The 16,147-nt window shown below is 38.5% G+C and overlaps 4 protein-coding genes across 7 annotated transcripts; 1 reads left to right on the forward strand and 3 right to left on the reverse strand.

The window, feature by feature from the left end:
* Window positions 1-10: 10 nt before the first annotated feature.
* Window positions 11-3,775, reverse strand: LOC149702189 (uncharacterized). 2 transcript variants are annotated; one of them, XM_089865982.1, is made up of 10 exons: window positions 2,670-3,775; window positions 2,009-2,604; window positions 1,897-1,936; window positions 1,755-1,831; window positions 1,620-1,686; window positions 1,318-1,479; window positions 1,098-1,257; window positions 802-1,031; window positions 427-743; window positions 11-357 (listed from the first exon to the last, which is right to left on the reverse strand). In XM_089865982.1, exons 2-10 carry the CDS (start codon window positions 2,065-2,067, stop codon window positions 30-32), a joined length of 1,440 nt encoding a protein of 479 aa, XP_089722108.1. In that variant the 5' UTR covers window positions 2,068-2,604; window positions 2,670-3,775; the 3' UTR covers window positions 11-29. The 2 variants fall into 2 exon arrangements, with proteins under 2 accessions (XP_089722108.1, XP_089722107.1); XM_089865981.1 differs by having other exon boundaries at window positions 2,009-3,775.
* Window positions 3,753-6,059, forward strand: LOC149702190 (fucose-1-phosphate guanylyltransferase-like). The gene is made up of 4 exons (XM_089865977.1): window positions 3,753-3,981; window positions 4,066-4,239; window positions 4,307-4,591; window positions 4,657-6,059. The coding sequence occupies exons 1-4, from the start codon at window positions 3,885-3,887 to the stop codon at window positions 5,913-5,915; spliced, it is 1,815 nt and encodes a 604-aa protein (XP_089722103.1). The 5' UTR covers window positions 3,753-3,884; the 3' UTR covers window positions 5,916-6,059.
* On the reverse strand, window positions 6,021-7,697 carry mRpL47 (mitochondrial ribosomal protein L47). Its single transcript, XM_089865987.1, has 6 exons — window positions 7,260-7,697; window positions 6,926-7,182; window positions 6,810-6,870; window positions 6,648-6,744; window positions 6,453-6,583; window positions 6,021-6,399 (listed from the first exon to the last, which is right to left on the reverse strand). Exons 1-6 carry the CDS (start codon window positions 7,283-7,285, stop codon window positions 6,126-6,128), a joined length of 846 nt encoding a protein of 281 aa, XP_089722113.1. The 5' UTR covers window positions 7,286-7,697; the 3' UTR covers window positions 6,021-6,125.
* A 270-nt stretch (window positions 7,698-7,967) lies between these two features.
* On the reverse strand, window positions 7,968-16,096 carry LOC149702192 (leucine-rich repeat flightless-interacting protein 2). 3 transcript variants are annotated; one of them, XM_089865979.1, is made up of 11 exons: window positions 15,939-16,096; window positions 15,065-15,214; window positions 11,766-11,852; window positions 11,412-11,707; window positions 11,077-11,341; window positions 10,750-10,993; window positions 10,629-10,678; window positions 10,373-10,559; window positions 9,909-9,988; window positions 9,698-9,802; window positions 7,968-8,857 (listed from the first exon to the last, which is right to left on the reverse strand). In XM_089865979.1, exons 2-11 carry the CDS (start codon window positions 15,161-15,163, stop codon window positions 8,750-8,752), a joined length of 1,521 nt encoding a protein of 506 aa, XP_089722105.1. In that variant the 5' UTR covers window positions 15,164-15,214; window positions 15,939-16,096; the 3' UTR covers window positions 7,968-8,749. The 3 variants fall into 3 exon arrangements, with proteins under 3 accessions (XP_089722105.1, XP_089722104.1, XP_089722106.1); XM_089865978.1 differs by lacking the exons at window positions 15,065-15,214; window positions 15,939-16,096 and adding an exon at window positions 13,036-13,281; XM_089865980.1 differs by lacking the exons at window positions 15,065-15,214; window positions 15,939-16,096 and adding an exon at window positions 13,036-13,254 and having other exon boundaries at window positions 10,469-10,559.
* Between the last annotated feature and the right edge of the window lie 51 nt (window positions 16,097-16,147).

The following is a 16,147-nucleotide window of genomic DNA, read 5'->3' on the forward strand; positions in this document are numbered from 1 at the left end:
GTCAAAAATGTTATTAAATTATAAACACTTTATTTTGCAAAGCGTGCGCGATACAGGAATATTGCGCGATAAACTAATCGAAGAACGGATTGGTATGGGTGTGAACACCCGCAAAGAGCAATATATCTTCTCCGTAACTTTCTTTCACGTTTCTTCCATCCGACGATCAATTCAACAAACAACGTGGCAACGCAAATCGTTAGCGCCCATAATGCGATGTAAAACACACTAGCTACGGCGAATATGCTCAAATCAGACACCGTCTTCATTGGACGTTCCCATCTGACAAAATCCATGGCGTATTTACTCGGGAAATCGTAAAAACTCAACGCTTTCGTCTCAAAATATATGAGCACCCTGAAATAATCAAATGAAAGCGCTCGCGATTTAATAATTTATAAAACTGACGGATTTCAACTCTCGTACCCTTTTTGGTAATTTTCACGAAAAAGCGGGTTGCTGAAAAAAGACGAATTAGCGGGAAAAACAACATAATCGCTTTTAAGGCCTTTTGAAAAATAGAATCCATCGAATTTAGTTTTCCATTCCCTCATCACGTCCATGTTGTCCGAAAGAACGAAACCAAATAAAAAGGACAGAATCTGCTCGTTAATAATCAAGGCTTTGTGGCCACCCAGAATTTCCTCGTAAATGTATGTCGAGGCCATATCGAAAGGTTCACAAAAATTCTCCTCATTCAAATTATTTTTCATCCAGTTATTGAGCTCTTCATCTTGTTTGGCCTAAATGAGGTCTATGACAACATCAAACTCGAATTATAAGAAACGAAAGAACGCTTACTCTATTAGTAAGATAGTTGTGAACCATTGCGTCTTTGAGCATAAGTGGTTGGACATTGGCCTGTCTTTGGGCGTATTGAAGATCTTCGAACGTCTCGATGAAGAAATATTTCTCGTTGAAAAACTCAGATTTAAGGAAACAACTCATGAGAAACCCGATAAAGGTGACGCCAATCACCCAAAACGCGTACGCTAGACGCTCGCAAATACCCTCCAATTGGCTAGGGTAGGCTACGAGACGCGAGAGAAAAAGTGTTTCCAAAATAACTGCTATTTTAAAAAGATGAAATTACTTACGTTCGAAGAAAAATACGGAAAAGACATCCCATAAAACTCTTAGATATGGCGTCATGACTTCACTTAATTTACCTCGTGGCTTTGTTACGATTGCATGCCACAATTTGCGAGTCAATAATAATGAAACGACAACGGCGAAAAGGCAAATGCCCACAGCAGACTGGAAATTAAATCGATTAGAAGTTTGTCCTTACACGAACGTCATCCCAACAAGATGTACCATGAAATCCATTGACAAGAATGAGAGCGAAGTTGACAGATTCAGTTTCGGTGCCGCCGACAATATGATCGTCTCGGTGGCGTCAAAAAACCCACAGGCAACGAATCCTTTAACGTTTTCCAAAATGGAAATATCCATTGGAGCAACAACGATGTCCAAACTCTGAAAAATCTCTCCGAAATTAATGCCAACTAATGACAGGGTGTTTTAGCAACGGTATTCCATGGGTTAGTATCAAGCCCCTAAAATCTAGTGGGGGTTTCCCCTGGTCGGATGTTGAAAGTCTGTACTCTGTAGCTTACAGTTTCTATTTCTTTACCCTTGGTAAGATCTATGATGTCCGTGTAACTTATAATTGCGTGACGAGCGCTATCGAAAGAAAATTAATTGGCTTGAAAACATCAACGTTTTTTTTTCAAACCCAATGAACCATTTACGTGCAATTGTGAGCTTCTTCTGAAAATTTCATGCCATCTACAACTTTTTTCATTTGCTGCGGAAAATGATCCAGCTCCTGTTAAGGAAAATTATTATGGTCGAAAACATGATTTGAATCTGAATTTGATATTTTATAAATACTTCGAGGATTCCAAAAATAACAACGGGTGCTTCCCTAAATCTGTTTTGAGAGAAAATAATGAATAAAGGATCTGATATTCTCGTTTATTTCCAATAGACAAAGTTCACGCACTTGTACTTGAGAAATCTATCGGGAAATACTTTTTCATATTTAGCAGTGGCGGCCGACATTATTGAACTCAAGCTACTCAGTTAACTACTGGCGAGAAACCTTCGTTTTCCCTCCCTTAAGATATGATATTAGTGTTTACCGTGACCATGTCACGGACTTTTACAACAAAAGGGCATTAAAGCTTATCAACATTACGAAAAGAAATATTTTTAGAAACTTGCGAGTAAAGTGTTATTTCTTAGCTATCCTTTGCGTTTGGCATATCTACCGTTCATTAAGAAAACATTACCGGTGACTTGTTTACACGGTTGCGTGTATGCTGTCCTCTACCCCTCTTATGGATTCATATTGGTTTAATGACTTCCACCAAACATCGATTACAGTTTCGATTATTGTCCGAAATATTTGGCTATACGTGATGTAGTTAGAATTAAGGTTTCAGATATTCATTAGCTACGAGTTATTATAGATAAACTAGAATTTATATATTTTAAATAATTAATCAGAAAAGACTTTCATATTTAGCAATGGCGACCGACATTCTTGAAATTTCGCGACGCAATGATCCGTTCGCCAATCAACCTCCGAGAAATTTACTAAGAGAGATAAATGCATTTTTCTAATTATTTATATTAATCTATTCCGGGAGTCAAAATAGTACCCGCTTCAAAAGTGAATTATCGCTGTAGTTATCAAATTTCGCAAAAAGTCTGTTGTTTCGTCTTACCGCGCAAAAGAATAAAGTTTTCCCAAGCGACATAAATATTGTTGCTACCTCAAACACGATCGCTTCACTTTAACCTCGATAAGGCGTTAATTACGGTTAATCAAAGTTAGGGTATGAAAGACTTTTAGTTAACACATTTTCATTACGTGTATTTGCTAAGTTCCTTCGTCTTTCGCTTACTTCCGCTTGACGAGGACAACTTCGAATGATTGCATTTGGCGTCATATTTAAAAAAACAGTTAGCCTATCCCGCATTGTGTTTGTCTTTATTTTATGTAAAAGAAATCGAAGGGGAAAATGACCATAAAGTTAATCGCGCTTAGCGTGCGAGGAATATAAAAGTTAATTAAGGCTCGATGGATATAATAAAACTCAGTAGGATACGAATAATTCGTTTTCGTCTATTATTTCGTGAATTCATTTTGTTCTAGAAGTTCGGTTAATGTATACTATTTCGACAAGAACTTGTGCTCGGGAATATGCGTGTTCACCTCGAATTCTACTTCTATTGAAACGCGTCTAGATCCATTGTACTCAATCGATTTCATAGCTAGAGTTTATTTACTCTGTTTAAATAGTTTCTTGTCGAGCCTTAATTACCTTTTTTTTAATCTTCGCACGCTAAACGCGATTAACTTTATGGTCAGTTTTCCCTTCCATTTCTCTCATAAAAAAAGAAAAACAAACGCCATAACGCTTTTACGCAAGGCATAATTAGCATAGAATTAATTAAAGATGTATTTAATTTATATGTATTTTTTTGCGAATTATTCTAATTGCCATTCCAAGTAATAAATTAACAATTAAGAAGAAAAATTTCAAGTTAATACTTACATAGAGAAATTTTCCAATTTTTGCCTGTAAAATCCAGAGCAAAATTAAAGCCGCATCACGCCCGTAATTTCACTAATTAAATGACGAATTAACATTAATCGTGGCTATTAATTTTTTATTTTGACGCTGATTCTTTTCATTGGTCCATTTGAATTACGTGTCAGAAACTCAGACTAGGCTTTATGTTGGCTGATCAAACGTCTGCTAAAGACTGCTATCTGTGAACAGTGCCGTAATTTGGAACATAATTACGCCGTTAAAGTGTATATCCAGTTAGTTCTAGAATTAGTTAATACGTATTTAACGTTTTCAGAAATGGACGAAAACACAGTTCCTACGTGCCGCTCATCGTTATTAAACAAAGACGTTACAACGTTCAAAGATGCCATGAAAACGTATAATTCTATTAAAGGTAAACACGTGTTTTTCGAATTAAAACTACAATTAAGTCCGCCCCTTAAAAATGAGGAAAAAATTCGCTACACTTATAAATAAGGTAAAAGAAGAGATTCTTGCGCTGTGGAATTTTGGGACGCGATTGCCTTTACCACCGCCAACGATGACCAGAAACATTCAGTTGAACAGCAAATAGACGAAAAATTATCCAATAAAGAACTTCCGGTTGACCTTCCATATATTGTAGTTTGCGACCCCCCTGGCACCAAAATCGGTATAAAAACCTATTTATGGGCACCTGATTGATGAGGAACTAAATATTTGGGGCCTCTTAACAATAGGAAGTGGAGGCGCCAACTTCCTGGCGTTGCAAGAGTTGTACAACCTTTTTGGCGAACGTTTATTCAAAATGAAAGTTCTGCTTATTCATACGGGAGGTCAAAGTAAGCGACTCCCTAGTCATAGTGTCTTAGGGAAACTGTTTGCCGTAGCGCCAATGGGAGACCCGATCAAACGGATTCTAGACGTCAAGATGGCCATGTACCAACCATTCTTACGCAGAATGCGACCGGGAGTTTTTGTCACGGCGTCGGACGATATCGAAACGTACGCCTTAGAGACAAACGGTAACGCGGAACTTCAAAACGGAAGTCAAAACAGTTCCGTTGAAATAATGTTTTTAACCTTTCAGATTTAAATAATTGGACCTTCGACTCGGACGGATTCACCGCCTTAGCGCATCCGTCGTCAATCGAAGTTGGGACAACTCACGGAGTTTACGTTCTTCCGCATGACGCGGCGACAAAATCGAATAAAACATCGTGGAGCAGTCCTTGTTTAAGAGTTTTACAGAAACCCAGCTACAAATTAATGCAAGAATCAGGCGCTATTTGTAAAAGCGACGGCTCCTCAACCGAATTTGTCTACAGCGACAGTGCCTATTTCTTTTCGCACTCCGTTTCCAAGAAATTACTAAACGCCATCGAGGGCCTTAATCCTTACGCCTGCGAAACGGACGCTTACGGAGATTTTCTTCAACCATTGGGCAAAAATTCGAATAAATCTTATATTAACGCCAAAACCAGCGGTTCAGTTCGAGTCAAAATTCAGAAACAGCTTTATGATTTACTAAAAGACGTCCCCATCAACGTCGTTGTATTAAAAAAATCCACTTTCTACCATTTAGGCACGATGCGGGAATACGTCACGAATATTTCCGAAAATAAAACTTTCGCGGCGGAAACTGGATTGAAACGAATTTCATTTAGCGCTTTTAGCGATTCCGCCGACGATAATAACGCGCCAATACCCGAAAATTCGAAAAACATATCGGGGATCTTAATGTTTTCCGTCGTAACGACAAACTCGATCATAGGAAAGTCGGCCATTTTGGAATGCTGCGAACTAGAAATGGATATCGAAGTTGAAAGCGGGATTCTAAGCAATTGCCAACTGAAACGCTCTTCCAAAAAATCCTTGCTTAAAATCCCCCCTAATACCTTATGGCACACGGCGGCCGTCAACGTAAACGACAGAGTTAAATACGTCACGATTTTCTTCAACGTTGAAGACGATTTAAAGGAACTAAACGATTGCGCAAGCTTGAAGATATTCGGGAAGGATTTAAAAGGGGTTTGCAGTTTGTTACGCATCGATAAAGCCACCGATTTATTCCCCGATTACCTTAATAATAATAATAATAAAAAGGTTAGTTTATGGGAATGTAAAATTTTCCCCGTTCGATCGTCCAGAGAAGGCTCCTTTTTAGCTTCTCTTTCAATGTGTAAAAGAGTACTGATGGAAAATCCCGATAAAGATATGAATCGTTGCTGGCTTAGAACACCCAGAATGTCCATGAGCGATATACTCGAATATAAAAACATATCCGATATGTTAACCTATCAACAAACGCTAAAAAGAAAGATTTCTAGTCTGAAAGAAGACGAATAAACGAAGTTATACTTGATTTTCAACAATTATTCGCACCATATCCTAATTAATTTTATACGATAATGTAATAATTTTATAAACAAACCAATTAATATCAATATGTAATTAAATTTATGAAGATAATATAAATTTTTAATTCCTAAAGTCTGAAGTCCATTTCTTCTCAATGGTCTATTACTCAGTAGGCGAAAAATTAATTAACTTAGTTAATTAACTTAGGGCGTGTCTTATCCTTTGAAGCGTTTTCTCATCCATATCGGGGAATTTTTCTAATAATACTTCGTCCTCTAAATCGGGGAAACGTTTAAGAAGTCCCGTGACGTGCTTCCTCAATCCTCTCAGATGACTTTGTTTCTTATTCCAGTGTTTTTCTTTCAACAACTTAAGGAAGACGTCGACGTCTTTTCCGCGTCCGTTAAAGTAATACTTCTTGCGAAATGAAGTGTTCATCCATATTGGTATGACGTGTTCAATCTCGGCGTATCTAAATACATACTCCGTCATGTTCGGAAGACGTCAACCGCGACTGGTATTTACCTTCTTAATAACCCGAGGCCATCCTTGACTATTTTCACTTTACGTTCGCCAGTTTCGCCCGTTTCGAGTAAATGATAAGCGCGGTTTCTTTCTTTGATAACTTCCTCTAAATTCTCCATACTTTCTTCGACCTACAAAGAGTTTCGTGGCGGTACTTGGGACCAATTGACAGCTTCATTTTGTTCATTTACGAACCTTATCTCTTCGTTCTGGGCTAGGCATTAGTTCGTTCTCTTTTTTGGCCGCGTATTCCATCGTGTAAAGCATGTTTCGTTCTTTCAGTAAAACATACCTTAAACGTAATCAAAGGCTTAGAGATTCAAAGATTTTTACGGAATTACGTCAAACGTTTAGTACCATAATTTATGAAGGTCAGAGTTGCTTTTAATTCTAAGTTCATCTTTATTCCACGATCTCCCTGTGTTTAAGTACTAATTAGTCTGATAATACGGCTGATCAGTAGCATTTTTTACCCGACTTGACTTTATCTTGACCCCAATTTTTGGGTTCGTCAAAAAATTCCATTAGATTTGGTAAATTTTCTTCAGTAGCATCAACTATGTTGTTTCCACTTTGTTTTTCATTTTTTGTTAGTTCATTACCAGCAATTTTTGGGCTATTTGTTGTCGAATATGTTTTGGTAAATAATAATCTAGAAATAAAGGCGGGTTTCACGGTAGTGGCTTCCATTCTCGCATTATGAAATGATTGAATGGGAATGTGCCATAAGCTGTAATGTAAAGTTGTCGCGTGTTTGCAATCATTAATTTCCTTTGTGCTACATTGATGCTTGATAATGGCATTTACCTTAGACTTCGTCTTAACGCTTGCATGATAATGATACTCTCGTGACAAATTAATTAAATGCGTTATTTAAGATGATACGAGGAAACCCCGATTAACGGACACACCGACAGTCCGACACAGACGGAAGGTAAGCCTTGGCTTAGCAGACAATCTTGCAGACAACAGAACGAATAGAGACCGTACCCTTATTAAGGCTATTTAAGGGCAGGCCCCAGGCCTAAGGCACCTACCCTAACTTGACCAGGCTTAGTAATAAGGATTTTCTCCAAACTGATCCTCCCAAACCCCTGATGTCTTCAATTATTAAACTAGTCCCAAGAACCGGTTCCTCTGATCCCAAGTTGGAGTTTATAAAGTAACCCCTGGGACCAATGAGGATCGGGGTTGAAGGAGTATTATTTAAAGAGTTCTGGCAATTGGCCGAATGGGAATAGACCATTCCATTGATCACTTGTAAGGAAGCCAACGCACGGGCGGGAGGTCGCCCTGTTTGGTTATTTCAATAGCGTCAAACGGAGTCCGAGTTGACTTCAAGCGTCTATCTAACTCGCACTGCCTCTAGCGATGCTAGAGAAATAATCCAAGAAGCAGAAAGTGATTTTCCCCGCCCCTATGGTGTTTCCTAATGAAATTAATGGAATAGTCTATAGTAGGTTACGAAATAGGCCCCAATTTTCACTCATAAAATGATGATAAATGAAGAACGCATTTCGTGTTTACAAATTCAAATTTCTATTATCTTACAAATGTCTTTCCACATTGTCAAAATAACTTTGTTTTTGTTGCTTCAAAAGTCCTTATAAAATACAGTACACGGTGGTTCGGCACCGCACCGTAGGGCAGCTAACCCTTTGCTAAATGCTTCACCTCCTCCTCCTCCTCCTCAACTATTATCATTACAATCCGCTAGTACCAAAATGGAAGAATTCTCTTTTGTTTTCCATTAAAACACAAGCATCCATTTGTTGCTTGTCATGGTCTTCTGACCAATTAAAAAACTTTACCAATTTAAATGGACAATAAAATTAAATGCCCATTAAAAATGATAGAAGATTTTTACGTAAAAATCGCGTAAAAAATTTCAACTCCACACACATTTTTGGGGGGTTTTTCTTTTTTTTTTTCTTCGGAGGGGAAACAAAAACAAACTATAAACACTTCAATCCATTTTCTTTTTTTTTTGTCATTTTCAAATTCGGGTCAATATTGTCGTTAATTTTATTATTATTTTTTTTATCATCGAGTTATAGTTTACTTACTATTAGTTAAGAATACGGTGGTAGTAGTAGTAGTAGTAGTAGTAGTAGGTAATATAGTTAAAGCATTTAGCACCTGCGATGGTTCACTGAGGATTCATTAATTTGTTTTTACAATTAAAAATTATTTTTTTTTCTTTCTTTTAATTATACTACATAATAAATTGTTGAGAGTTCTTGGCGGGCGGGGGGAAGGGAAGGGGTAAGGGTCAAGAGATTATAAAAAGAACCATTTCATGTTTTGAGTAGCGCATTTCGAGCTGTTTTGAGCTTATCAATTCGTTTCTGTAGGTGAGCGTTTGAAGTCTCCAGCTCTTCAATTCTCGCCTGAGCTTCGCGGTACTGAAATTAATTATTAAAAACTGACGTATATTAATTGTTTTTAACAAATCTGGAATGATATAACGTTCGAGGACATCCTTAGAGGGTACTAAGGCCCAAATATAATGTAAAGACACTCGGACAAGGACACAAAAGACCACTCGGACAAGGACACAAAAGACCACTCAAACCAGGACGCAAAAGACCACTCAAACCAGGACGCAAAAGACCACTCAAACCAGGACGCAAAAGACCACTCGGACAAGGACACAAAAGACCACTCGGACAAGGACACAAAAGACCACTCGGACAAGGACACAAAAGACCACTCGGACAAGGACGCAAAAGACCACTCAAACCAGGACGCAAAAGACCACTCGGACAAGGACACAAAAGACCACTCGGACAAGGACGCAAAAGACCACTCAAACCAGGACGCAAAAGACCACTCAAACCAGGACACAAAAGACCACTCAAACCAGGACACAAAAGACCACTCAAACCAGGACGCAAAAGACCACTCAAACCAGGACGCAAAAGACCACTCAAACCAGGACACAAAAGACCACTCAAACCAGGACGCAAAAGACCACTCAAACCAGGACGCAAAAGACCACTCAAACCAGGACGCAAAAGACCACTCAAACCAGGACGCAAAAGACCACTCAAACCAGGACGCAAAAGACCACTCAAACCAGGACGCAAAAGACCACTCAAACCAGGACGCAAAAGACCACTCAAACCAGGACACAAAAGACCACTGAAACCAGGACACAAAAGACCACTGAAACCAGGACACAAAAGACCACTGAAACCAGGACACAAAAGACCACTCGGACGAGGACACAAAAAACCACTGACCTCTCTAAGAAGTTTCCGTTTTTCAGCCTTGAGTTCATCCTCTATTTTTTCCCCTTCTTCGGCCGCAGTCTTAAATCGCCCTACTTGACCCTCAAGACGGGCCACCTTTAAAGAAAAACACACAAGTGACGTTTCCAAAATATTAAATAAGAGTTTAGGCAACTATATTCTCCAGAGTAATTGGCTGGTTAAGTAAATAATGTGGCCTTACGCTGGCCTGCAGTGTAGCCACTTCCTGTTCACTCTTTTTCAACCTGAATTTATAATCACTCGCTTGTTTACTGGCTTCTCCTGAGAGATAAACAATAACAACGGTGTCAATAATAATAATTTGAATGTTTAAAGTTAATTAGAGAAGGATATAGCGCGCAGACAGACAGACAGGATTACAATCAAGACAAAATTACGCGACTTGATTTTACGTAAACAGCCGCCATTTTCTAAGATGGCGTCCGATTGAAATGAAAAAACCTCAGGTTAATGTAGAAACTATATTAAAGCCGTACTCCAAGTTTAAGTTAAATCGATTGAAAATTAGTCGAGTTATAGCGTGACGTATTTTGTTTTGACGGGTAAGCCTAAAATTTTATATGTTGGGTGGGGGGGGGTGTGTCCTTTTCACCAAAAAAGTGCGTGTTCCCAATTGTGCCGTGTTAATTTTGATTCGACTCTTACTTTCAATTTCTTGAGTCAATTCGGGACCACAAGTACTAGTAAGTAACGACAAGGAGATAGTTCCCGTAGGGTTAATAGAATCTGACAAAGTCATACCGTCAATTATTAACCCGTTTCCCGTTAACTGCTCAACTAATTTCGACGACTTTTGCCTCTCTTCCTCCAGGTCTAATCGTAGCCTGTAAATCTAAATAAATAATTAAAATTGCCAGTCAATAATAATCCGAGTTAATTAATTCCATTTAATTACGATTACTTCGTCAAGAAGATCTTGTTTTTCCTCGGCAAATTTCTTCAATCTTCCATCTGTAATAGAAACAGCCGAATTGGACTTAAAGGTCAAAGAGGAAGTGACGTCAATTGTTTGAAGGAATTACCTAGTGATCCTTCACCGGCTTCTTTTAAGAGATGGGCAGCTTCAATAGAGACCAGAGTGGCTTTAGTAATGGACGGTGGTCTCTTAGGTTTCTCCTCAACGTCATCATCGTAGGATTCTTTTCTACGACTGCGCGACCTTCTCTCGACCCCATCCCCAATCGACGTCATACCCTCTTTGCCATCTTCCTCCTCACCACCATCACCATTTGTTAAATCACCACCGACTATACAAAGTCCGTGTTCCTGTATTGGTACCCGAAAATATTACGGAGGAACTTCGGGGAATAACGCGATACCGATTAATCTTCAAGGTAAACGTGTCCTACCTCTATTAATTCGTCTCTCTGTTTAAGAAGTTGTTCTAAAAGATTACGTTCTTCGGTTAATTTCTTCAAGTCTCTTTTGCATTGATCGTAAGCGCGATTTTTCTCCCGGAATTCCCTTTGACTTAAAAGTAATTGCTCGTCTATTTCCTCCAAATCCTCTTTCAAAGTATCAACCGAATGGACTAGAGCCGATTTCTCGTTGTCTAGCTGAGCGTTGCTAACCATCGCTCGCCGAAACTTCTCTTCCAAATCTGTTAATTGATACCTAAACCCAAAGGACCTCTTGGTCAAGGAACAACTAAAGTCCTTCCGAGACGCGACCTCGCGATATTTACCTTAGTTCTCTATGGCTATTTTCTACTGATCCTTCCCTTTCGGAGACGAGTGAAGATGGGCCGTGATGAGGAACGTGAACGGAACCCATATTGGTAGTGGACGTTGCCGTCGTCACGACCGCCGAATCTTCGGAACTACTCCTCCTGCTGGACGCTGGGAATGTTGGTGAACCAACATAGGCACTACTTCCGCCCAAGATACGTTGGGGACTGGAAGAAATCTCTCTCCCATTGGCTTTAATAGCTCGCAGAGGGTCATTTAAAAGCTCGTAGTGTCTATCACTATGTTCGTCATTCTGATGTACGAGAAATTAATATTCGATAACCGATAATTCGAGGTACACTCTAGGTTACCTCTTTCTGTTGTTTTTCAAGCTCTCTCATACGAATTTCTCTGGCCTCAGCGCGAGCTTGTCGCCTAGCCGCGAGTCTAGCTTCAGCCTACGTAAAAACAGAACGGCCATTTTTACATATCTGATTACCGTTCGACACCTTAACTTCAACAACGTCATTTTAATTTTCGGGTACAATTAATAACGTATTTAATAATACCATGTCAAACAAGGATTCTATACAGGACAGTTCGTCAACGACTTCCATTTTAACGGCGATATACGCGCAGATTAATATAATAATTACTAGAATTATAATAATCGTAACAACTACGAAAATATCTAACATTTCAGATGGCCCTCCCACCGAAATTATCTTCTACAATAATTTGAGTACGAGAGAACAACGTCGCTAATTATTATCACTACAGGTATTATCTGATTATAGGGGAATAGAGAAGTAAACCAATACGTGACAATCTAAATAAGATAAGTACGTCGTATCGCTGTGAATTTCCAGGTAGGTAAGATGACAAACGAAGCCTTTCTTTCTATCAGTTCGATAATGTCGTAATTTAATAGGTTATCGTTGAGAGTTTCTTATATTTTTATGTAGAGGGGAATAGGAATTAAACGGAATTGTTCTGACGAAACAACTTCAGTTTTTGGTTACAGATCTAGCTCGCTTAGAAAACGAAACAATTTCAGTTAAACCTGTTAGTAAGTCTTTAATTTAATTTTGTTAATTATATTAATTTCTAAGTGATTTTGTGATTATCAATTCGATATGTTTTCTTTCTTGTAAATATACACAATGTCAGTATAAATCGGAGACCGGTTTTGGCTCTCAGTTTGACAATTAGAATTGGCATAAAGCCATTGAAAGATTTATTAGCAGTATAGGGCCAGGCCACCCACATCCGCGTCACCACTCAACAAGTAATGAAGGATGAAAAATTAGCGTCGATTTAAAATAAACATTTTAAAAACAACAACTAAAAATAAACATTTACTTCCTGTAGTTCACGGTAACAATTGCTATACGCGGTTAAATTGAATATGACACCGATTTTTGTGAAACATGGTACTTGACAGTACTTGGTACTTCCCCTATAATACAACGCAGCCCAAGGCAAGAAAGTGCCACTATTATACAGAATGTAACATTCCATGATTGCTAAGTTTCGATACCATTTTAAATTAAAATATTAACAGTTACAAGCATGAAAGGGTCGTAAAATTGCCATAGAAACCCCAATTTTTGAAGACCCCTGATCGTAAACGAAACATACCCTGTAGTTACGTATGTAGAACAACACGGGATACGAGCTGCTTTCAGTAAGATTCGGAATACTTCCATAACTTCTCAATTTTGAAGCGTACGGATTGAACAAATCGTCAAAAACTATCATTTTCTCGAACTTAAACTGATCCTAAATTACATGAATGACGCGAAACGCGCGACGAAGAGCCAACAACGTGTACAGTACAACGCTGGTCTAAAGACGAAAGACCAAGTAATTCACTAAAGAAGACGCTAAAACTCTTTTCTAGAAAGAATGTTTAGGGGTTGAGTCAGTAGTACCCCATAATCCCTAAAAATGGCCTCAATATATATTTTAGCTGTACAATAAATACAGTTACTGACTACGTGTGTTGGAACTTGACAGAAAGGGCTGATAGTGAAGTGAAAGGCGTGAAGGATAGTCGCGTACTACCACACTTTCATTAGCTTGCAGAGCTCGGAAAGGGGCCTGTTTTGTTTTTGGCTATTTTGGGAAGTGTGGGGTTGTTTGACAGCCCGAGCTCGACAAAACATAAAAATTGTCTTTCCAATAGACGCCAACCTTGAACCTTTTTTTGGGGGGTTTCTAGTTAGTTCGTTTTTGTTGTTGTAACATTCATAATAAATTTTATTTAAAATGTTTTAAAGGGAAGTTTAGGAAATATGCTTAAGTATGCACGCGCAAAGGTAGAAAATTTAGGATCGTGTAGTATTAATAGTTACACGTGTTTTAGCGTAAGTCTAATGAACAAACTCTTAGTGTAATGTTGAAAATTGATAAAAAAAATTTGTTTGTGCATATTCACAGCCTTTAACACATCTCATTAAAATTTCCAAGAGATTTAAACCAATATTTTCAAAATTAGGCCCAAAAAACGGGGTTTCACCCATAGACGGTTCACTCCTTTGAAGTGGGGGTTACCAGTCTTGGGAACCAGTTTAATAATTGCAAATATATAGTAAAACTAGGGGGGGACCAGTTTATTATTTTGGACACGGGGGGGGGGGGGAGGAAGGTGAACCGGTTTATTATTTTAGACACGGGGGGGGGGCGGGGAGGTGGACCGGTTTATTATTTTGGACACGGGGGGAGGTGGACCAGTTTATTATTTTGAACACGTGGGATGTGGACTAGTTTATTATTTTGAACACGTGGGGCGTGGACTAGTTTATTATTTTGAACACGTGGGGCGTGGACTAGTTTATTATTTTGAACACAGGGGGGCGTGGACTAGTCTATTATTTTGGACACGGGGGGAGGTGGACCAGTCTATTATTTTGAACACGGGGGGAGGTGGACCAGTCTATTATTTTGAACACGGGGGGAGTTGGACCAGTCTATTATTTTGAACACGGGGGGAGGTGGACCAGTCTATTATTTTGAACACGGGGGGAGGTGGACCAGTCTATTATTTTGAACACGGGGGTGGACCGGTTTATTATTTTGGACACGGGGGTGATGGACCGGTTTATTATTTTGCACACTGGGGGGGGGGTTGATTATTTTGAACACAAGGGGGGGGGTGATGGACCAGTTTATTATTTTGAACACAGGGGGGTATACCAGTTTATTATTTTGAACACAGGGGGGTGAACCAGTTCACTATTTTGAACACAGGGGGGGGGGGGTGAACCAGTTTATTATTTTGAACACAAGGGGGGTGAACCAGTTTATTATTTTGAACACAAGGGGGGTGAACCAGTTTATTATTTTGAACACAAGGGGGGTGAACCAGTTTATTATTTTGAACACAAGGGGGGTGAACCAGTTTATTATTTTGAACACAGGTGGGGGGAACCAGTTCACTATTTTGAACACAGGGGGGGGTAAACCAGTTTACTATTTTGAACACAGGGGGGGTGAACCAGTTTACCATAACCCCTAGTGCCATCTGTTTGATAGTCCCACATGTTTGTTACCAAGGTATATCAAGATCACACGTATAATCCTCCCCATTTGTGAGTCACAATAGGTAAAGTTGTGTTTTCCCAGACCGTTGCAATTAGGTAGCTAAGATTATGAGATGTTAATTTACCTCTTTAGCAATTTGGTCCAGAGCTTGTTCTTCAGCACTGTAAAGTTTATTGGTGAGGCGCCTCCGCCCACTAGCACCGGTACTTCCTGATACAGACATCTTACATTAAATCAGATTTCACCAAAATTTGAGGAATGAACGCGCAACATTCTGAAATAAAATTAGTTTAAAAATAAATAAAAACAAGTATATTCATCTTGAAAATTTTTAGGCCCAATTTCTGAAATTTTTCAGACCATCATTTCTCAACTTTTATTTTACGTTAAATTTACTGCCTACATCAATATTTTGTTAACTTTGCACCCATTTCCAGTGGTAAATGAGTAAAAATTCAATATCAAACAATGAAAAATTATCAGTAGTTGATAATTAGGTGTAAAAAGGGTTTGATATCAATTGCTGATAAGTGATAACATTCAAACCTTCATTCAGATAACCCAGACTTAAAAATTGCTAGTTACATTTCGAGCCTGATAAATCGGCAATATGCCATTGCAAACCTCTGATAATTTAAAAGAAACTCTGTTTTCAATAAGATATAAGTTATATTTTGTTTTGTATTTGTTTGAACTGTTTTTTCCAATTACAATAGGAACCACTTTCGGTTGACTCTGCAGAAAACACTAAAACCTTACTTCTCAATCTAGTTTCACTAAGCAAAATTTTAAAATTTCTCTTCACAACGCCGGTGACTTTGAAAACAATTTCTATTAATCACATTCTTGAAATCAATATTAATTTTGACATTAACGAATTTGTTTAAAATTAAACAATCCCATTTTAATACGAAGCCAAGGCCTACACTTACACACCCAATTTCCCCCAAAATAAAAAAACTAGATCAAAAAACCCAAAGTGGGTATAGTGTGCTTACCATTTCAAAAACACCCTTAGTTTTGCATAAATTAATCCATAATTGGAGTTATTAGAACTTATTTCAATGACAATAAAGTTAAATGTGCTTAATTTAAATACCTAAAATTAAAACCATCATTTATTACTCGCTTTACTAGCACAGGCTTACTGCTGCGATCTTAGTTTTTCGTAATAGGAGTATGGGACTGAAAACAATCCGTTCTGAAC

Source organism: Phalangium opilio, unplaced genomic scaffold (genome assembly GCF_054372755.1).
Source record: "Phalangium opilio isolate 3A_F unplaced genomic scaffold, DU_Popi_V2 ptg000017l_1, whole genome shotgun sequence".
NCBI classification, from domain to species: Eukaryota; Metazoa; Arthropoda; class Arachnida; order Opiliones; family Phalangiidae; genus Phalangium; species Phalangium opilio.

Excerpts from the sequence above, each read along its gene's own strand:
- LOC149702192 (XM_089865978.1), bottom strand. The coding sequence starts at position 13,155 with ATGATAGTTTTTGACGATTTGTTCAATCCGTACGCTTCAAAATTGAGA. Across the intron at positions 9,989-10,372 it reads ATTGACTCAAGAAATTGAAA|GAGAAGCCAGTAAACAAGCG; the intron begins GTAAGAGTCGAA and ends TTTATCTCTCAG. Across the intron at positions 8,858-9,697 it reads AACGGAAACTTCTTAGAGAG|TACCGCGAAGCTCAGGCGAG; the intron begins GTCAGTGGTTTT and ends AATTAATTTCAG.
- mRpL47 (XM_089865987.1), bottom strand. The coding sequence starts at position 7,285 with ATGCAAGCGTTAAGACGAAGTCTAAG. Across the intron at positions 6,584-6,647 it reads GCCCAGAACGAAGAGATAAG|GTCGAAGAAAGTATGGAGAA; the intron begins GTTCGTAAATGA and ends AACTCTTTGTAG. Across the intron at positions 6,400-6,452 it reads GGCCTCGGGTTATTAAGAAG|ATACGCCGAGATTGAACACG; the intron begins GTAAATACCAGT and ends GTATGTATTTAG.
- LOC149702189 (XM_089865982.1), bottom strand. The coding sequence starts at position 2,067 with ATGTCGGCCGCCACTGCTAAATATGAAAAAGTATTTCCCGATAGATTT. Across the intron at positions 1,480-1,619 it reads AGGGTAAAGAAATAGAAACT|AGTTTGGACATCGTTGTTGC; the intron begins GTAAGCTACAGA and ends GAGATTTTTCAG. Across the intron at positions 744-801 it reads ACAACTATCTTACTAATAGA|GCCAAACAAGATGAAGAGCT; the intron begins GTAAGCGTTCTT and ends GACCTCATTTAG.
- LOC149702190 (XM_089865977.1), top strand. The coding sequence starts at position 3,885 with ATGGACGAAAACACAGTTCCTACGTGCCGCTCATCGTTATTAAACAAA. Across the intron at positions 4,240-4,306 it reads CCCCCCTGGCACCAAAATCG|GAAGTGGAGGCGCCAACTTC; the intron begins GTATAAAAACCT and ends TCTTAACAATAG. Across the intron at positions 4,592-4,656 it reads GTACGCCTTAGAGACAAACG|ATTTAAATAATTGGACCTTC; the intron begins GTAACGCGGAAC and ends TTAACCTTTCAG.